The following is a 22,415-nucleotide window of genomic DNA, read 5'->3' on the forward strand; positions in this document are numbered from 1 at the left end:
TTCAGTTTGTTTCAGATAATGGAAGCATATTAGAAGTTTACATAGATGAAAAAAAAATCACTGGTAAAATCTATAAACCACTGGAAAGCTTTTAATGAAGTGTTTTACATGACCTTTGCCGTTTATGTACATGTAGTTTCTGATGTCTTAAGTAATTTTGTATTTCACTAAATCACATATTTATGCAAAACGTTGATGTAAAATCTTTTTGATAACACTTTGGTTTCTACAGAACACAGAACTTCTAATAATACATGTTATTTATTTTGTAATGATAAGATAATTCAGTGCATTAATGATTGAGAAGGTCATTCTATTTTAAGAAAAGTAACCCTGAACAAATTTTTAGCATACTGACAATATATTACAGCCACTGAGCCACTGACACATAGAGTGACCTTGTTGCTCATGGCAACCTCGAGTGTCAATTGCAATGACATCATCCAGGCGTACAAAAATGCAGTTAACAGTGCCTTCACAACATTGAATGGCAATGTTGGTGGTCAGCTATGTGCAGGGGGAAGTTGTGTCAATGTGTTGAGTAACGCTTGTACGTGTAATGGGGCATCTAACGTGGAGATAGATATTGACTTTGGACTATTAAGGTAATACATATGCATATCATTATTCCATGTGTATAAATCATGTTGGTTTTTGAGCTCTTTGAGCTCAATGTTTCTTGTTTATAGCATATACCCGACTTTAAATAAAGATTCTAGTATCTTGTATCTTATAATAGTACTCAAGATAGTTTACCAAAGTGTAGTTTGATAATTACTTTTATCACATGACATTGCTTGTTTCAAGTGTAATACAACCATTACATATTTTCTTATATTTCTCTAGCGTAATATAAATTGACATTGACGTCATTTCACTTGATTAATTAAACTCTCAACTTTTTACCATAAATGAATCAAATCTTCCCTTTTGGGAATAAATGGGTCATGTGAAAAAAGAATGTACAAGAGTTGCCATATAATGCAAAATTTTATGAAACTTGTTACGAAAAAGTTTTAAACTTTCCGACAGCTTGCTTCATAAATGTTTGTATGAAATGGCAACTCATGTAAGGTCCTATATAAATGATGTGCAAGCAATTAAATGATACATATGGTACAATTTGAGGGAGATTATTAGTGTAGAGACATAAGTTCCAACATTAATGCTTAAGACCTTTTGCATAGATTTTGTATGAAATAGCCATTATATATTACTTCAACACAATTATTCCTCTGTAACCTTTCAACCAGGTCTGAATTGGTGTATAACAACAGAGGTCTCACGCCAGAAGAGCTGCTTAGAATGGCTGTCGGAGACTTGCAGCTGTTCCACTATGTTGACCCGACTAACAATGCCACTGTAGGTCACAATCAAACCTCTTTTTCTGAACTGTTACTTAAGCCTACCATTCATCTTATTTTGGTTTAAACAACAAAAAGAAGAATAAGGACTTTCAATAAAAAATTCTGCAACTTTGAACTACATGTATGTTAAATTTTATAACCAGGAGTTAGAATACTAAAAAAAAGGATTTTATAAACAGTTTTAATTTTAAATTCTAATCTCGCTCTGTACAATACGTATCCACCAAACAATGTCCCAATGCACTATACCATAATGCTGTTATATACATTTACATTATGAACTGTTTTATGTGTTGTTTGCAGTATGTGTCCCCAGACTTCACAACCTTTGTTGTGAGGAGTACAGAAGAATGTCCTTCAGGAATGATGATCTCTGCTGGCATGTGTGGTAGGAAATATTTTCAGATATCTTGACATTGAAACGTTATAAGTAAGGTACGCAAATGTCTGAATTTTCAAGCATAATTACAGTTTTGTCTCTGTGAAAAAGTATGGATTGCATGAAAAACACTTCAATTTCTAGATAACACATTTAATTTGTACTAATTAAATATTTTAAAAGCACTTCTTTCTTACTTGTTCATGAAAAATAAAAGAAACTGTCTTGTGTAAGCGTTAGAAAATCACTTTAAAAAAAGCTGTAAATTTTCAGTGAGATGTGGTGCAGGCACTGAGTACAACTCAGCTACCAAGATGTGTGAGCGCTGTCCAATAGGGGAATATAAGGCCTCCTCAACTGGTCAGTGTAGTGCTTGTCAGGCCAGCTTGACCACAGATGGGACAGGGGCATCTGACATCTCCTATTGCAGAGGTGGGTGTAAACTTCACATGGTTTTGGTTGTATCTTTTTCCACTGCTTTTTAGCTCTACTGGCCAAAGGCCAGAAGAGCTTATGCGATGATAATGTGTACGTAGTATGTGCGTCCGTGCGTTCGTGCGTCTGTGCGTCTGTAAACAATTGCTTGTGAATAGATACAGTCTTCAGTTTTGATTGTATCTCGATGAAACTTGTACAGTATCTAGATATCCATTAGAGCTTGGTTCCTTTCGAAAACCAGACAGATCCGCCCATGCATGCCTTGATTATGGCCCTTGATAGTATAAAAAAATGCTATTGTGTAAACACTAGCTTGTGAACACGATAAAGTCTTCAGTTTTGAGTGTATCTCGATGAAACTTGTACAGTATTTAGATATCCATTAGAGCTCAATTTCTTTCGAAAACCAGCCAGATCCGACCATGCATGCCTAGATTATGGGCCTTGAAAGTATTAAAAAATCAGTTTGTCTGTAAACAATTGCTTGTGAACATGATACAGTCTTCAGTTTTGATTGTATCTCGATAAAACTTGTACAGTATTTAGATATCCATTAGAACTCGGTTCCTTTTTAAAACCAGCCTGATCTGCCCATGCATGCCTGGATTATGGGTCTTGAAAGTATAAAAAATGCTAAAAAGTCTATTTTTAGCCAAGTCTACATGAGCAAAGTCTATTTTTAGCCAAGTTAACATGTAAAGTCACAATTGCTTGTGAAGGTTTGTTCAAAGGGGCGATGTTGGTGGAGGCCCAGGGAAGAGTTCTCTTTTCTTTGTAAGGGTCAGACTCCCCCCCCCTCCCTTAAATTGGGAAATGTTAAAAACCTTTTTGTCTGAAACCACTATGCAAATCCTTGCTATTTTGAACAAGGCTTTATTTAGTGGTCCACTACCATGGTTATTCAAATTATGCCCCTTGGGTCAAAACTGGCACTGCCCTGGGTGTCACTATTTTCCTAGAGACTTATTTAAGAAACATTTTCAAAATCTTCTTGTTTCAAACCACAAGGCCCATACCTTTGATATTTGTTGTGGAGCATCATATGATGCAATTGAAAACATTTGAAATAATGCCCCTTGGGCAAAAGCTGGCCCCACCCCTTTTGACTTACTTATTAATTTTTAAAGCTACAGTAATGAAATTTTGACAATGTGAACAGTTTTGCAAACAAGCATTAATGTTGTCCTCGGATGTCCTTGACTTTGACCTTTGACCGACTTTTTATTTTTAAAGCTACAGAAATGAAATTTTGACCATGACTACAGTTTTGAAAGCAAATATGTTTTACCTTCAGATTACCTTTACTTGGCACATATTAAAATAGTTCATGCAACTAATCTGCTTACAACACTTCCTGTCCTCAGATGTTGAATGTGCAGCTAACCCAAACACTAAAAGTGAACTATATATTTGTTGCCTATTACTCAAACGTACATGCTCTGGATTGAAAATGACCACAAGAGCCATGCCAGAAGAGCATAGGCCCTTTTGGGCCTCTTGTTTAAATAAGACTTCATGCTGCTTTGGCATGTCCAAGCTAGAATGCTGGGTCTTTGAAGACCTGCAAATTCCCAAATTGAAAAGGAAAGGAGAAATATCCCTAAATGATGTATGGAAAAAGCTTTCCCTAAAGGCAAACTTCACCCAAAATATTGAAATGGTAAAAGCAAACTTTACCTAAAATATTGTAAAGAAAACAAACTTTCCCCAAAATAATGTAGGGAAAAAGCAAACATATTATGCTCACTCTCTATTTATTCGGGAACAAAGGCAAATGATTTTATATGAAACTATTCTTAGCTCCACTTAGTGCTATTTTTGTTATCATCCGAACATGCAAAATCTTGAATGTGAGCAAACACTGAAAGTTTGTTAACACTAGTGTCATGAAACTAAATGTGCTCAAATGTAGCGAATCCCTTGTCATAACTCTGCCAATAATATTTGTTAAGCCCCATGATCAACACTGATGTGCATGTTAGACAATTTCAAAGATCTTATAATCTACCGTGAGATATTCACAAAGTTACTGATTCTGTCTTTACAGACAAATGTCAGACGGGCTCCTTCTTCAGCCTCCTATCCGGGGACCAGTCGTGTGTGGGATGTCCAGTGGGCTTCTTTCAGGATGACGTGGGACAGTTCTCATGTAAAGCCTGCCCTCAATCTCTCACCACTGAGAACTTGGGATCCGTCAGTCAAAATGATTGCCAAGGTAGGTTTCACCTTGTTTAAGATGACCCTGTCCCTAATCTCATATTGTTGGAATTTAGAAGGCCGCCAGCCATTACAGCCAACTGAAGTTCTGCTTTAAATGTTTGTGTAAGCCTTGACCAAAATTCCTTACCACAGAGAATAAGGGTTAAGCAAGCCCTTAAGAAACAGTCAACATAACTTGCATTATATGCTTATAATTATTATATGCCAGTTCTGAACTAAACACTGACCCAAACCTGTAACCTTTACAGAAATAGATACTGTCAATGTAAGATGTGTTTCCAAAAAAAACAAAACATGAACTATAAGTTGTGGCAATAAATTAATTTCTTGTATAACCATGTTCAAAGTCACCACAGAGAACAACCAATAAGAAGGATTGGAAAGTGAACTTTCAAGGAGATGTTCTCTTGAATATTGCTTACCGGATAGTTTAAAAATATGTCACTCTGCTGTACACTTGTTGTATAATTTGGTTGTTGCTTTACCCCTATTAGAAAACACATACATATATAAATTATAAATACATATTATGTGAAACGTGGCCTTTTATTTCAGATCCTGGCACATTTACTACCACCACAACTCCTGGTGAAGAACGTAAGTTATAATGCTGGATTTATCCTTTTTTCTCATCATCGGAAAGGAAGATGTTTTTAAAAATATCTTTAAGGATCAGAAGTTGTTTTTTATTATTATTATTAAGAATATAACTGTTACTGTTACATTACATGTTTAAAATAAAAATGTGGTAATATAATGTAACGCTAGGAAGAAAAACCCAAGAATAAACGTTCCGGTGTTAATGGACAAAGACATATTTCAGCAACTAATCCAAGTGTACATTTTAAGAATAGGCGATGGAAAGGATAAGATGGGAAAAAGAGACTTAAAGAGTCTAGAGGCTGTTACAAAGGTTTATTTTTTCTTTAAGTGTATGCCATTTTTTTTCATGGAATGTTACTTGGTACATACGAATGCAATTTCATTTTAGATTTTCTATCAAAAAGGATAAAAAGTTTTCTAATTTTAGCACTCTTACATATCAATCATTGACATCTGAGTCGAGAAAAACGCTCAAACTTTGACCATAGTAATAAAACAGGATCAAAGATATTCACATTTAACTTTGTTTCCTGTTACAAATTTATTTAAGTGTAGAAACAGCCACCACCATGACTGAAATACAGTCGAAACCCGTTGGCTTGATATTGCTTGGCTCGATTTCCTTGTTGGCTAGAACCCATGTGAAGGACCAATTTTGTTTAACTCTTTGTTAGCATTCCATCTTGGCAAGTATTTTGGCCAGTCCTAGGATATTGAGCCAATGGGTTATGACTGTAGCTGTGAAGTGATGAACTGTGGCAATTGTTTTGATTGCTCATCTGAAAATAGTATTCAAATTAAGTATGTATAATTATGTACAGAGCTTTATATTGTTACAACAGTAACTTTTTCATTAACTACAAACAATTTTTTATTATAATTTTTATTTGAACAGATTTCCGAGATATAATTAAATTTCTAAGTTCTCATTTTTCAGCGAGTATCGGGGCTTCAACAGAGGGTGGCCTCAATACCGGGGTGATCATTGCCATAGTGATAGCAATAATCCTCTTTCTAACTATTGTGCTGCTTATTGTTGTCTGCTGCTGCTGCAAGGATTACCTCCCTTGTCTCAATGGAAAAAAGCAGATCGTTTCCCCTGCCATCAAAGATGGCTACCATGCCAAAAGGTGAGTTACTGGACTTGTATTTGTCATTGTATTGTAGTAATCACAGACAAAATTTTGTGTTTGGTGGTAAATTATTGCATATTGATTTGCATAATTAGGGAGAAATTTATGATTATATTTTGTAACTGATGTCATGTAGCATATATGTGAGACACATTTACCGACACATAACTTGTACTGAAGTGGAATGAAAAAAGTCTGAAACATATGAAGAAATACGCTTGTCAGGCTTGGTGACCAAAATTTTAAGATGCCTTTTGTGGGTGCATTGTGCAAAACAAGCATCTTAAGTATTTTTAAAATGATTTTTTTTTGTCAGATATGGTCAGCCAGATATGCACTTTACCAACTACAACCTGCGTGATGTGCGAGAAAAGAAGGGCAGGCACATGGATCGGCTTCCGTTCATCGAACCCGCTATGTCAGAGGAGACTGGCTCTGTTAAAACAGACATCTCCGTACATGTGCCTGTTTTCTTTGAGAAAATGGATGGCAGGTAGATGTCATATTATTACGATTTAAATTTTGATAAAACATTATCTATGTTTTTTGATAAGTGTTTGAAATGCAAACATGTGTAGGGTAAACTATAATTTGAGAGAGTTAAACGGTTGTTTTTTTATTGAAGATAATGAGGAGCCTAATTGCAGCTGTTTCTTGTGGTAGATGTTATAAAAGTACTATCGTTGGATACCTCTTGTACACAACTGGGCCCTGCCTTGTTGTGTATTTTTCATGGAGTGTAACGGAAGAAAGTACCGTGGTTACAGACGATGTAAATTTACTTTCATGTTATTTCAATGATTACCTAAACAGTAGTTGCGCAGATATATAAGTGAGAAAAAAAACTTACTTAAAAATATATCATTGTTTTGTATTACAGTGTAAAGAAGAAGTCTCTCTACATGCAGAATGGGAGTGGAAACCTAAACCTCTCTCTCCCACCATCAGCTCGACACCATGACCCCATGATGACTTCATCACCCCGCTCACACTACGTACATGAACAGGAGATGGCAATGTATGTTGAAACTTGTTATTTATCAGGGGTTTGATTTAAAATATATCTCTATACTGAAGATTGAACTTAAACATTTCTTTCGAAGCCTACCACAAAACAAGCCTTCTTGATTTCACTACACACTCAGATGGGATACTGTTGCTATTATATCCCTTACAAACAAAGTTTAAAGGGGGTGTATTGCAGTCACCCCGTGGTTGGTCAGTCGGTTGGCCGGTCCTTGGCAATATTCCTTGTATGTAGCATTACTTTAAAACTACTGGATGGAATTTAATTAAACACCATAAAATGATAGAACATTATGAGAGCAAGTGCAGTGTACAGGAACCATAACTATAATTAAGCTTATTACATAGTGATTGCCCTTTGTTGTGTTTTTTATTATAAAACTTTTGTCTGGATAATAAGTTGAAACTTCATACAATGGTAAAGCACAAAGAGGAGAAGTGCAGTTAACAAGAACATGACTCTGTTTACAGCAAATTACAGAGTTATTGCTCTTTGTTCTTGTCCGTAGCATAACTTGAAAACTACTTGATGGTATTTATTTAAAATTCATACAATGGTAAAGCACAATGGCAGTAAGTGCAGTATACAAGAACCATGACTCTTTTTTTTTAATTTTGTACTTAAACTGTGATGTATGATTCTGAACATTTACTAAATTGATTAACCATTGACATACATACATAACCTCCATCTGCTGTTACAGAAAGCCTAAGAAGAAGCGCAGGAGGCGTAAGGAGGAGCGATCTAGCTCCCGTCACCATGGTGATGAGGAAGGATTCCCAGAACCAGAGGCACACCCAGGGCGGGCTCATATGCCCAAGGCCCTGGCTCCCATGCCTCTCCGACTGAAGTCCACCCCACCTGCCGATGTCATTCTGCGTCCCTCATCTGCACTCGAGCAACGGAGATCTCAGGTAGTGTAAACAAAACACTTTTTCACAGGGCCTGTCTGTAAGATTGCAGTAACAACCTTGATATATAGAGGGAGACTTAACACAGTGTTGCCGGCACCCCTCATATTTCAATACAAAATGAACACATCTGTAGTTATTGCAGTGTTGTTATTGAAAAATTTAAATACTTTGTAATAAAATGTTAATCTGAAGATTAGATTGTGTTTTTTCACCAAGCTACTCTTGAATAAAGTAAACCATGAAGCTAGTTTCAATAAAAAATATACTCACTTAATTTATGGAGTATGTATAATGTCTTATTTTTAATCAAATGGCATGAACATGAGAAGAGGATAAATAAGGTAATTGTCCCCCCCCTTGATTAATTGGGTTGATATTTTTTACATGAAGAGATGTCTACCTGAAAATAATATTCACTTTGTTTCAGGTGAAACCTGAGCATTATGAGGAGTTCCTGGCCCACGATAGTTCACAGAGGAGGTCAAGGTCACCAGAGAGATCACACAACACATATGATGAGGAGGGGTCAAGATTACGTAATGAATTGGAGATAAGGTCATCCAGGAAATCCCAAAGGTCACAGGAAGGTCATAGGTCGCATGAAGGTCATAGGTCAAAATCATATGATGATGAAGAGAATGAGTTGTCAAATGAAATGCGAAGGTCAAGGTCGCATGCTTATGATGAGAATGAGAGGTCAAGGTCAAGGTCAAAGAAGAAAAGGTCAAAGAAACACAGGGAAAGGGAGGAAGAAAGGGAAGTTGAAGAGCCAGGGTTTGGTTACTCTACAGAATATTATGAAAATATACAGCCGTTCAACGTGCGGAGAATAGAAGTGGAGTCAGATGAGGACCTCCGATAACTCTGACCTTGATCATGTTTCTTCGATATTTGTCGTATAAGATAAAAGAAAAGATAATTTCATTTATCCTTTTGTTAGGATTGATATTTTTTCAGGTTGAGATATTTTTGCACGTATCTTATAAATATTATTGTAAATGTTGTTGAAAGTATTCATGATTTTGTATTTTTAAAGACTAAATGACCTGGGCAATGCTTAGTATTACATGTTTTCGATAAGACTGGACAAAAGCATGTGCCTTTAAAAAGACACTTCAAAACAAATAAGAAATATTAAGCCTTTTGCTAGATATTGGAGTTAGCCATTTTGTGATACATTTTGGGGTAGTATAAATTAGAAAAAAATGTTATCCAAGGTAATAGGAACACCGCCCGTGTCTTATTTTTCTGGTTGTCAGGTTTCAGCTCAGTGGTTAAAAGATTGAATATTTCATAGTTTATGTTTTTATGATATGTAGAAAAAGGTGTTATGGTTGTATCTCTTTAGTTTATTTTTCCTCCATTTATTGCAAGATTTGTGTGTGATATTTACTAACATATTTATGTAACATGCCATAGGCCATTCTCTAATAAATAATTGTTTGCAGTTACCTGACCAACTCAGGAAAATCAGCCAAAGTCCCCCAAAAAAGTTTTCGACCATCTACTGTTTAATTTTTTATTTTTTTTTATCATTTTCTTCAAAGGGGCGGGGCGTAAGTAACAAAAAAATTTAAACTGCGCAGAAAATATAATAATATTAAAAATAAAAAAAATCCTACCTACCTAACCAGACAAAACATTGTGGGAAAGGTTACCATAAACATTTTTTTTTTCAATTTTTGCCTAATTACACTTGTTTGTGCTAGTCTTTGTTCTCTTTGATTAACTCTGCTGCTTGTTTGCTGTTTTATTGTTATTAACATCTTAAATCACTGTGATTATTTCATTCATATGTTACAAGTGTCATGGTATCAAGTATTATACTCACCAAGTTAAAGTCTTATTGCAAGACAAACATTATATGGTTGAAATACTATACATATATAAAAGCCCTTTCATAAAAAGGACATTTATGTTTAAGTGCATTTCTTTTTATGTAGTATATATAAAAAAAATCCTTGTCTGTTCATGATATCTCTTACTAATTTTAAAAGAAATCACCATTGGACAATCAACTGATTGCTTGTGATAGTAAGCTACATTTGTCTCCATCACAATGACTACTGGGGAAAAGTTGGGACACAGAGTAACCTACCTCAAGAAACATCAAGGAGTTCATAGACATAGTAACTTATAAAACAAGCACATACAAAAAAAGATTCTTCAGTTTTCGTTTGTATTTTGCTTCATCTTTGAAGTTTGAAAAAGGGTTGAGTGATTCTCCATTAGTTTGTTATATTTGTGTAATGTAATTCTACTTGACAACATAACTGTTTCTGTTAAAGCATAAGCCATAACAACTTTTTAACAGAAATTTATTCTGAAAATCGACTCATATTTAGTGAGAAAACCTTTTATGTTTAAAAACGTGCATTGATACATAGAATAAATGGGATAAATGTTTTTGGACTAATCAAATGATATCAGACCTTTTTGGGTAGATTTCTTACCATGCTTAGTTGTTGTTTTCTCAAATAAGTTATTTATTTATCAAGAAATAAAAGCTTTGGGTATCCCTTGCACCAAATTAATTTTTTGTTTTCCAAATTCAGCATTAGTCTGGAGGTTCTAAAAAGCTTACTTATAGAAAGTGAGAGGCCCATTTAATGCACTTTTGATGTAATAAAATATAAAAAAAAATACCATTTTTCGAAGTGACAAAAAGACAAAAAAAAGGAAAGCTATTGCACTGGTAGCAAAAATTGAACCTAAAGCTGCATTTTGGACCATAATTATAAATGCAAAACAGTACACAGATAGTTCCTAGGGTTTTATAAAAAATATACCGTAATTTACAGATTTGTAAACATTGTAGTGAAAGTTAGCATTTTATATTTTTATGTTTTACAGGTCAACTGTAGGTTAGGTGAACATACTTAATTGAACAAAGTTCTCCTTTTTGTGGACTCGTCACTATCAGCAGATGGTTGATAAGAATTAGCATTCAAGAGACCTTATTATGTAACAAGTATTTTATTTCTTTTAATGGTAACAACAAAACAGAGGCTTTAAGCACATAGGCAGGTATTACATATGCTGCAAAGAATATTATCATTATTATATAACAAAAGAATGTGATATATTTTTTATGTCTTGATATTTTTTTTATTTGTTGTCTGTGATAGAAAGATTATATGCAAGATGTATAAATCAATAATGCTTTTTCTTGTCATTGTGTTTTTATTGATAGAACTTTAGTAAACGCATTGTTGATGTTTTTATTGTTTGTATTTTTAGGGAATTTGTAGAAAAACAAAATTGAAAAAAGTGCTTGCTCTTGTTTTTCATTTCTTTTCGAACACCGGGCATGAACAGAATTGGCAGAGAAATGATACCGGTAATAAATATTGGCAAGTGACCTTGGCACTCAATGTCTGGTTAGTCAGATGATTATAATCTCAACAAAAAATACATTAACATCTAAAAATCTGTCGATATAAAACAGTATTCAAGCATTATATTTATCTAGATAGGGCGTTAGGTTGTGATGGCGTTTGATGAGGGATTTGTACGTGAGTAACGCGTTGTACTTTAATACACAGTGCACTGTGTGAGTATCTGTTTTTTTTCCGACTGCACAAAACTATCCATTTGTGCCAGCCCCAGTGAGAATATAAATGTACCTGTCTTCTTGTGTTGCGGGGCATACTGTACAGACAAAATGTAACCTCAGTTAGAGCTACTCTGGTTCTTTAACATTCACCAGTTACAGCAGTCACACATGACCCCAGCATCCCTCCTGGAATACATTTAGTGTTTAGGGCCACAGTAACAGTGTGTACTAAAGAAAAAGTGACACTAAGTTAAAAGCAATTGCAAGCTAGCTCTTTACATAAGCTACCTGGACTTTCCTCATCAGAGCTTATCCCAAAATGCTAGCCTTAGAGCTTTGGTATTAAGTAAGTGCACTTGGCTGACTGAAACGACACAAGCTATCTTTGATAGTGAACATTTATTAGCTTGACTGTGTTTGCAATGTCAATGTTCCTCAGTGTAAAGCTTCAATTTAGTGTTTAAAATGAATTTCCCAAATTGATTTGTAAGTGTCAATATTTGAAAAACCTTTCATTTGCATTGCCTTTCCGAAAAAAGAGATGTCAGTCCACTAGGCTACCTGAGCGCCACTTTGTCAGAAATATGTGAAAGATGATTCAATCGCGGTGTTTTAAGAAATAATGCATTGATTATTGACCTTTGACCTATTGGCCTCAAATTTAATAGGGGAAATCTGCTGGTGAATGTTAATCCACCACTGAAGTTTCATGGTCGTAGATCAAACCGTTCTCGGTTTATTGTGCAGGCAAGGTTTTTCATAATACTGTTTACTGCGACCATGACATTATACCTACTGACTCCCGTAACTACAGGCATATATGCCATATCCCCTGGAATTTCTATCCATCCCCCGGTCTCCCGGCAGGAGGTAAAAATCCCCCGGAATTTGAAAAAAAAAATTATATTATGCCAAAAGGAAACCTTAACAACAAGTGATCAATTAATTTGAAGTTATGATCAAGGCAAAGAAATATTACTATTTTGGAAAAGGAAGAAATTGATAATATTCATTCCATTCTCTAGTGTCTAGAGGAAGGTAATTTTAATTTACAGTATTACAGTATGACATGACAGTGTATCATAAGAATATGATAAATCATGACATAAAATAATTCTGTAAAATGAAAAAGTTAGAGGTTTTCATACCAAAATATATGTGAATACATATTTTCGTACTTGCGTCTAAAAATACTTTGAAATTTCACCAACTTAAACCTGCTAAAAAAATCCCCCTGAATACTATCAAAATCCCCCTAAATTTCAGCCTTTCTGAACAAATCCCCCTGAATGGTCTCCAGAAAATATGGCATGTATGAACAGGGGTAATCTACTAATATATTAAATCATAATTTGTTCAAACATATTTATTTGTTACACTAAACAGTGTTATAAATGAGTGTTCTATAATGTAACATATTATTCAATATTATTCAACATATTTCAAACATAAAACATTGGTACGTAATCTGCATAAAAACAATTAGGTGCTCTTGGAAGGAAAGCAATAACATGGAATGAAAGTTACAACACTAGACATAAACGGACCAAAAAAACTATGAAAATCAGATAAATCTAATGAAGTTTTATCAAACAAGATTTTAATTAATTGAAAACCTAATAGAATTGTACTGAATCTGATCATAAGTACATGAACAACTTATTATTGTAATGACAAAATTAGTCTTCCAAGATAACAAATTTCATGATTTTAGTATTGTCTGGGATTATTTCAGTATTACAACTCTCATGTATTATTCATACTAGACGTTTTTATACCAGTTATACATAATAGCTTGTTATGTTTCTAAATAAAGTAAGTGATTTATACAGCACACTTAAGTCCAACATCGTATTGCACGTTTAACTAGACCAATAACAACAACGCTTAAATATCTAATTCAGACCAAAACTTATATCCGCATTCATATATGTTTCACTTCCATATTAACATTCTATGTTTTATGTAATGTTTTAAATGCTTTTTCATTTACCTGGTAAATCTGTTAAATAACTATTTTATCAGTGATTTACCTTCAGTAATCATCCTGAAAATTAATTCATAAATGTGTAAAAAAAGATCCATAATAAAGCTCTACTAGTTGGAGAGTACATCTTGAACACTTATTAAAGTTTTTTCAAGATATTCCTTCCCAATTTCTGATTTGACAGCAGTAGTTCTCGACATTTTCTGATAATGACATCATCATTTTTATTTTTTACTATCTTTTTAATACTTGAAGATTTTGAATAATTGATAGTAAAAAATTATCAGGATTTTCATAACATAACATTGTTCAGCACATATATATGGCTCCAGGACGTGTTCAACCAAGCCCTAATGCATGTACTTGATATTCCATGACATACGACGTACCTTGTTTTGTCGCAACAATGCTAGGAAATACAACGAAAGAGGAGTTTTTTATATCAAATGATAAATTAAAAAAAAATTGAATGATTTTCAACAGTGTCTTTGAAATCAATCAAAAATTGTGACCATTCGAGATTTACTCCTGTCCAATTCACTTACATGTACTATGTAGTCCCGTCAGTTTAGTTCGACATATACAATGTATAATATGGTATAAGAATACTTTATATACACACAGATTAAAGCATGTGGAGAAACATTCATATGATACTATCATCGTACATAATAGCTCTCATTAAATACATGATTGTTTTTAGGATAAAAACAATGTACAAGTATCAATTATCAAGTTTATCATCTATATACAGACGTCTCACATGACATTTTTGGTCAGCAAAATACACTTCATCAACATCTTAAGAATGAATTAGTGGTCATTATGCTATTTACATTTAAAAAGTAATCACAAAGGCATATTTTCATATAATACAAATTACATGTTTATTTCAATGTCACTTTTATTGTGAATTTTTTTTGATAATTGTCTAATTATTATTTTAATATTGCATGTTAATTGGCCTTTAAAGCTGCACTCTCGCAGATTAAACGTTTTGATATTTTTTTTATTTTTCGTCTTGGAACTACATATTTTTTGCAAAAATCCATGGAAACCAGTTAAATAAAATCTGCTGACAAAAAATTAGAGCGCAGATTTTTATATTTAAGTTCAAAAATTGATGTTTTATGCATTTTTCTTAAACCGTTAATATCGGTTTAAGCCGTTAAACATTCATTTTCGACAGAAATATGAAAATCTACAATCTGATTTTTTATCAGCAATTTTATATCATTGGTTTGCAGATATACGCAGAATTTTGCTCTTTCCAAGACAAAAACAAAACAAAAAGTTGTAAAAATGGTAAATCTGTGAGAGTGCAGCTTTAACTCCATGCCGCTCAAAACATCTATTTATCTGGAATACAAAAACAAATGTGTAAAAATAGTGCCAACCAGCGGCGAAAAATAACAAATTACAAAAGAGATTACTTTCAAAATTGCATTACCTACCATAGAATATACAAGACGATTAAAGACTGAATGATAAAAGGTAATATGTAATAAAAAATATGTATGTGTGAAACCAAATAAGAAGTCAGCTAGATTCTAATCGTGGTATTTTAAGTATCATAAATATTTATAATATCAGACAGTAGCAATTGGTATTTTTTAATTATATGTGTATCAGTAATTGTTTAAATTCTATATATTGTTAGGTAATTACATACATGTGGATTCTACATTGTAACAGAAAAATTAGTTGTAAGCATATAACTATGAACACAAGTAATAACAAAATGAATAAAACTTACAACAACAATAAGTAAAATGTAACTTTGGCCCCTACAATGAAACATGATGCTACAATAATGAAATATTCATTTTTCGTTGTATTAAAAGTCTATGGTGTCAATATATGTTTGATAAAACACACAAGCTTAAAAAACAATTCCTCCCCATTACATCTGATGACCTTGAGAAACATTATCGAATGATAAGTTTACATTGATTTCGTTTAGCTTAACTATGCCAAAAGCAGGTAGCTTATAGAATCATTCTCAAGTCTGTTTCCTTAGGTAGAAACCAGTACTGGTGCTTGTCTTTGTAAATGTTCCCCTGGTGGGGATGGAACCCACAACCATTTTAATATAAAGGAAAATAAACATGTTGTTACATAAAAATAATAAATGTTACAATTACTTTATGGTACAAGTTCCTAATTTGTCAACAAATTACTACAAAACACATACTTTATAAAAGTATATTTTTCAGAAATCAACAACATGGAAGTATTATTACCATGACAGCAAAAGTATTATTACCATGACAGCAACAATATTATTACCATGACAGCAACAGTATTATTACCATGACAGCAACAGTAGTATTACCATGACAGCAACAGTATTATTACCATGACAACAACAGTATTATTACCATGACAGCAACAGTATTATTACCATGACAGCAACAGTATTATTACCATGACAGCAACAGTATTATTACCATGACAGCAACAGTATTATTACCATGACAGCAACAGTATTATTACCATGACAGTAACAGTATTATTACCATGACAACAAAAGTATTAGATCATAAGCAAAGTATTAGTTTCTGCCTTTATACAACACAAGTTCATATTTCAATCGTTGCTTCGTCATAAGTTTTCCATATACAAAATACTTGACCATTTCACATACCAGAGTATTCATCTTATGCAATAGAGTATAACATTCTTCAACAACGTTGATAGAAACTTAATGCCTCCTTATTACAAACTATAATAAACTACTTGGCTGTCTTTACTTGGCATCTATTATTGGCAATATGTCCCATCTAGTTAGTCCCACTGGTGTTGAAGGGATCAAATGCATTCATTCCAAAGTCCTCTGTACCAAAAGACAGCCCCTGACTGAAGCCAGCCTGAAAATGTATATTTAAAAAAATCAAAGGAAAATAATTCCATGCATACATGAACATACTCATGTCATATTGGTCATGCTTAAACCTTGTGTACACTTAAAGATATTCAACAATATCAAATGATTTCCTTATTGTTGCTTTGTCTTTTTTAAAACTATAAGAGGACAGGGGAAAATCAATTGTACTGCTGAACCAATGCCCACGTTAGTCTCTTTATATTTTTTTGAATTATAACAAAAGGAATAACACAATGATATTTAAAGCCAAATTCATGCTCATTGCTTTATGTATATAATTGTCTCTGGCAACATGTGTACCAATTTTGATTTGAATATCTTTTGATGCTTTTTAGTATAAATGGCTTATATGATTTTTGAGATTCAACTTTTTTCTTTGAAAAACAGACAAGTTAAAAAGTGATGGTCATTTCTTTAAGAAAATGATACATGGAGGCACACAAGGCAAACTCTACCATCTCCTATATCACAAGGCTGACTACAGCAAACTGTACCACCTCCTGTATCACAAGGCTGACCACAGCAAACTGTACCATCTCCTGTACCACAAGGCTGACCACAGCAAACTGTACCACCTCCTGTATCACAAGGCTGACCACAGCAAACTGTACCATCTCCTATATGACAAGGCTGGCCACAGCAAACTGTACCATCTCCTATATGACAAGGCTGGCCACAGCAAACTCTACCATCTCCTATATCACAAGGCTGACCACAGCAAACTGTACCATCTCCTATATCACAAGGCTGACCACAGCAAACTGTACCATCTCCTATATCACAAGGCTGACCACAGCAAACTGTACCATCTCCTATATCACAAGGCTGACTACAGCAAACTGTACCATCTCCTGTACCACAAGGCTGACTACAGCAAACTGTACCATCTCCTATATGACAAAACTCTACCATCTCCTATATCACAAGGCTGTCCACAGCAAATTCTTACAAGACTGACCACCGCAAACATTACCATCTCCAATATGACAAGGGTGGCCACAGCAAACTCTACCATCTCCTATATGACAAGGCTGGCCACAGCGAACTCTACCATCTCCTATATGACAAGGCTGGCCACAGCGAACTCTACCATCTCCTATATGACAAGGCTGGCTACAGCAAACTCTACCATCTCCCATATGACAAGGCTGGCCACAGCGAACTCTACCATCTCCCATATGACAAGGCTGGCCACAGCAAACTCTACCATCTCCCATATGACAAGGCTGGCCACAGCAAACTCTGCCATCTCCTATATGACAAGGCTGGCCACAGCGAACTCTACCATCTCCTATATGACAAGGCTGGCCACAGCGAACTCTACCATCTCCCATATGACAAGGCTGGCCACAGCAAACTCTACCATCTCCCATATGACAAGGCTGGCCACAGCAAACTCTGCCATCTCCTATATGACAAGGCTGACCACAGCAAACTCTACCATCTCCTATATGACAAGGCTGGCCACAGCAAACTCTACCATCTCCTATATGACAAGGCTGACCACAGCAAACTCTACCATCTCCTATATGACAAGGCTGACCACAGCAAACTCTATCATCTTCTATATGACAAGACTGACCACAGCAAACTGTACCATCTCCTATATTACAAGGCTGACCACATACCTGTATATCGTTGTATTCAATGCTGTTGGACTGTTGTAGTGTACCCTGTGGGGTGAATGAGGCCATTCCAAAGGGGTCCATAGGGTCCTTAGACGCCATTGACGGGCTGCTGAATGGATTTACATCTGGAATGGAAGTGTGGAACACCTTTAATGAATCATGTATAATAGTGTAGTGGACAATAGAATGGTTCTGTATTGTCTGCTGATTGCAGTTATAGCTCAAGACTTCAGACATGCTGTTCAAGTACAAGGTATATTGGTTAAAGGTGTACATGACAGAATCGATTCATTTGTTTGGCCGTTACATCACACTTAAAGATCTAAGCCGGTTCTAGTTCACATAATACAAATTAAACACTCTTATTCCAGTGGTTTTAATATCAGCAATGTATTTTGTAGACATATTTATACCACAAATGATAAAAACACACAATAACATGTGTTGTTGTAATAAAAATTAATAAGTAAAGCACTGTCCATTAGATTTAAATACACCACTTTTCTATATATTTTTGTTTCAGAGATTTCATGAAACCAAATTTTTTATCGATTTTAAAGTCCATTGTAAATGTACCAATTTTCAAATGTTTTTTAAACATGACTTTTATTTTACGCATAGATTCTACTTACAATTATTATTGTAGTTATTTTGAACTGCCGACGGAGATGACACATTGGACATATTCGACGACATAAATACTGAAGCCAGCTCATCAAGGTCGTTGCTCTGTGACCCCTGGGGAGTGACCCCAGATGGTGGAGGTGGGGCCTGCTGGGGCGTTACAGGTGTGGCAGGGGTCCCAGGCTTGTTTCGTGATCGTGTTGAAGGGGGTGGGGGTGAAACTATGAAGTTACAACAGAGTAACAATGCAGTGAATGTGACTAAGTGAGAAAGGTGATATCGATCATACAATATTCAAGTATCTTAACATAAAAGTGATAAAAGTTAATCATCTTAAAAAATAGATCTATCAAATATGATCAGATAATATGCATAATGGGGTCCTCTTATCAGTTTGTGTATGACAAAAATCGTTAAATTAAGAATCTTGTTTAGAATTGTGTCAGCTGTACAAATTGAATTGCATGTTTTGCTTGCTAAATGAAATAAACTATGACTAAACTGACAAAAAGAACTACAACTTTCTAAATAGATATCATTGATATAAAGAAGGGTAGGTTTAAGAAAGTGATTACACAATAAGATCATGATAAGATGGGGCCAACCCGAGTTAAGCAAAGACTAGTCTGCACCCCCTAAAAGCTCTGACATGATGTTTCCAAGCATGTAGCACTATAATGTAGCTTACTAATTCCTGGTGTGCCTGGGGTACCAGGGGTTCTAGGAGATGTGTGGCCATTAGAGACTCCGCCCCCTGATGTAAATGGGTCAGGCTCAAACATCAGATTCTCCAGTTTACGGCCCACTGTAGTCAGCTTTGGAGAGCTTGGCTGAAATGGATGGGGAAAAAGTCTTGTAGAAATTTTACAGCTGCAAGAGCCATTCAATAGTGAGTTTAAGCCATTCAATAGTTATTTCGAGTCATTCAATATTCATTTGGAGCCATTTAATATTGAGTTAAGAGGCATTCCAATCAGTACTAGTTACCTAATGGCTAAAAACAGTATGTACTATGTACTGGTATAATACACCTTCCCACCTTATTTCAATTGCATGCACTATTCAATCATAAACAAGTTATATAGTAACTTTACATATTACCAAGGCAACAAACAAAACAACAGTTCCGCAAGAGGATGCCCATGTTCTGCCAGTTTTGTCAGGCTATCATGGGATAACACTCAATAAATATTTTATGCAGAGTTATGGGACTTGTTATATTTGCATATCTTCAAACTAAGTTGTTTAATGACTCGTTTAATAGTTCTTAAGGGACGCGATACCAAAAGATACAATTGCACATGCTAAATATACAAACTATTAACTGGGAAACCATTACGCACTGAGATAGCGACAATATATTCTTAAAATCATCCAAACTGATGTATTTTTGGCTTCATAATAGCTCATATTGAAATTCTAGACTTGGTCTGAGAAAATACCGATTTTGGCAGCATTTGGTGTCTAGTCCCTTTAATATATTGACAACAACAATGCCTCGACCACAAAAAAACAAAACACCGACTATAATGCAACTGATTTCTTCTTAAAACAACAACAACAACAACAAACAATATAAAATCAAGGCATTTCAGATACTCATGCAATTACTGTTGCCCCAAATTAGCACTGTTTGTAAAACTACAGGCACAGGGTATATAGTGATAATTACACCAGTTGTTCATGCAGATAAATATAAATACTTGTACATGTGGCTATAAGTTGCTCCCAATGGTTAGTTTCAAGCTTTTGATATTTTCCAAACTACAGTAAGTCTGAATTTCATTACAAGGCAAAGCTTATCACTTTAACATGATATGCACAAAAAGCTTGAACATGTGAACACACATAAAACAAAAACTACAGTACATTTTCCAGCTACGTGTGACGGAGTAAAACTATAAGTGTCCGTTTATCTACCATCCTACCTGGCTTGCGTTGGGACTGTCAGTGCTAGTTTCACCCATGTTGTTTTGGAAAGTGAAAACGGAGGACTCCCCATTCACATTGCTAGAGATATCCACCAGACTAGATATCTGGGGAGTGCAAATGGCAGTTGTAATTACAAGGGAGGTAACATTCCATATATGGTAGTTAAGTATGAGAGATGTAATACTGTAAATGGAAGTTGCAAGTACAAGGGAGGTAACACTGTGAATGACATGGAAGGTAACTCATGAGCATTAAAAACGAAGGTCATATGAAATGAGGAGAAAGAGGTTACTAATGAGTTAGCACATGTAAACATAAAAGTACTTCAGGCAAGACAAAAACACGCTCAAATCTGACAAAGACGATTCTGATATGTAAATACTCTGTTCAAATGTAACTACGAATCTCAAATATACAGGCCTTCAAGGTATGCATTTTGATACTTATAGATGATTTTTATTGATTATAACTTCATTTACATAAAGATTAGAGTCATTCTCTAGTGATGTATATATATAAACTTGCTTTTATAACGCATACGTTTAGTTTTCCAGATTTTCTGTAAAATTGACATCTTGCAAACATAAAAATAAAGGAAAACATTAAACGAATGATGTTTGCTTATGATAAAAAGGGTGATGGATTTGAAACCTGGTCAAAACAGTAAAAAAATTAAAATGGACCCAGCAAAATTAAAACATGTATTCATTTTACATATAATAAATATTTTCCCCAGATATGGCTAAAAAATGCAACTCATAAAAACAGAATTTTTGATATAATAGCAAAGTCTGTCTTAACTCTTTACTTTTACCTTAAACAATACTTAATGTTCTTACCGCAATTTTTTGAAACATCATAAGCATAACAAGCTTACTTCATTTAGCCAAGAGTTACTTGCAATGGATTTACAATGTTTCAAGAAATTGAGTTTTAAAGTTCATCACATCTATATCCAATTTGTAATTACTCAATACTAAACTATATTTACAAAGTCTAGGTTTTTATTACAAAGTCATGAGAAAGCAATTGTAATTTATTTTTAAAATTTAACGAAGAAAACTTCTCCATTTCAATTCCTACTGATTTTCTGATCAGATTTGTTCATATTATATGAAAGATAAGAATTATGATAGTTATAGAAATCAAACATACATAACAGTATCATACATTTACCAGCTTCCTACCAATACCCAGGCATGAAAGTACCGCAAAACAAAAACAGGACAATTAGTGAAGATTGATATTAGAATACAAAACAAGAGGCAGTATTCAATATAATTCTTATCCTTAGCCTTAGACATTCCATTCAGTGTCTTGCTAGTTATTTTTACAGTCCAATCAAAACACTCAGATTCTACTCTTGAATTTAAGTTAGGTCTATGTTGGTTATTGAATTAGACCAAAGAACTTTTTTGGACCGATAAGGACAATTACGAAGGTTTTATTCAGATTCATTAATATGGAGATAGCACATGAAAGGGTTAATCCAACTGAAGTTGTAATCCCTAACACAGCGTTAATTTACATATACCTTCAAATGACAATGCAGGTATTAAAACAGACCGCCACTCTTTGAACACAAAATTCAGAAACAATTCACTGTTTCGCTTAAACTTATGCTACAAAACCAAGGTTACCAATGATTATAACACTTGAAGGAAAGGTTTGAAAATGCTCAATATTTGCAAAACAGCATTCTGTTTTTGACATGGATGCC

The 22,415-nt window shown here is 34.4% G+C and overlaps 2 protein-coding genes across 10 annotated transcripts in view; one reads left to right on the top strand and one right to left on the bottom strand.

The window, feature by feature from the left end:
* The window catches only part of LOC128234798 (uncharacterized), a 78,209-nt gene extending 66,855 nt beyond the window's left edge, over nucleotides 1–11,354 (top strand). For all 3 annotated transcript variants that reach the window (XM_052949318.1, XM_052949319.1, XM_052949320.1), the window contains 11 exons: nucleotides 371–605; nucleotides 1,254–1,362; nucleotides 1,671–1,755; nucleotides 2,020–2,178; nucleotides 4,232–4,399; nucleotides 4,960–5,001; nucleotides 5,945–6,137; nucleotides 6,457–6,633; nucleotides 7,021–7,158; nucleotides 7,871–8,081; nucleotides 8,509–11,354. In XM_052949318.1, the coding sequence (XP_052805278.1) occupies nucleotides 371–605; nucleotides 1,254–1,362; nucleotides 1,671–1,755; nucleotides 2,020–2,178; nucleotides 4,232–4,399; nucleotides 4,960–5,001; nucleotides 5,945–6,137; nucleotides 6,457–6,633; nucleotides 7,021–7,158; nucleotides 7,871–8,081; nucleotides 8,509–8,943 (1,952 nt within the window). In that variant the 3' untranslated portion in view covers nucleotides 8,944–11,354. The remainder of the gene's footprint in view (nucleotides 1–370; nucleotides 606–1,253; nucleotides 1,363–1,670; nucleotides 1,756–2,019; nucleotides 2,179–4,231; nucleotides 4,400–4,959; nucleotides 5,002–5,944; nucleotides 6,138–6,456; nucleotides 6,634–7,020; nucleotides 7,159–7,870; nucleotides 8,082–8,508) is intronic.
* A 1,631-nt stretch (nucleotides 11,355–12,985) lies between these two features.
* LOC128234063 (PTB domain-containing engulfment adapter protein 1-like) overlaps nucleotides 12,986–22,415 on the bottom strand; it is a 32,712-nt gene continuing 23,282 nt past the window's right edge. For 6 of the 7 annotated variants that reach the window (XM_052948032.1, XM_052948029.1, XM_052948031.1 and 3 more), the window contains 5 exons: nucleotides 20,692–20,799; nucleotides 19,452–19,593; nucleotides 18,772–18,984; nucleotides 18,140–18,264; nucleotides 12,986–16,494 (listed from right to left, as the gene is read on the bottom strand). In XM_052948032.1, the coding sequence (XP_052803992.1) occupies nucleotides 16,408–16,494; nucleotides 18,140–18,264; nucleotides 18,772–18,984; nucleotides 19,452–19,593; nucleotides 20,692–20,799 (675 nt within the window). In that variant the 3' untranslated portion in view covers nucleotides 12,986–16,407. The remainder of the gene's footprint in view (nucleotides 16,495–18,139; nucleotides 18,265–18,771; nucleotides 18,985–19,451; nucleotides 19,594–20,691; nucleotides 20,800–22,415) is intronic. The other variant, XM_052948028.1, reaches the window with a different exon arrangement.

This window comes from Mya arenaria, chromosome 5 (assembly GCF_026914265.1).
Source record: "Mya arenaria isolate MELC-2E11 chromosome 5, ASM2691426v1".
NCBI lineage: Eukaryota > Metazoa > Mollusca > Bivalvia > Myida > Myidae > Mya > Mya arenaria.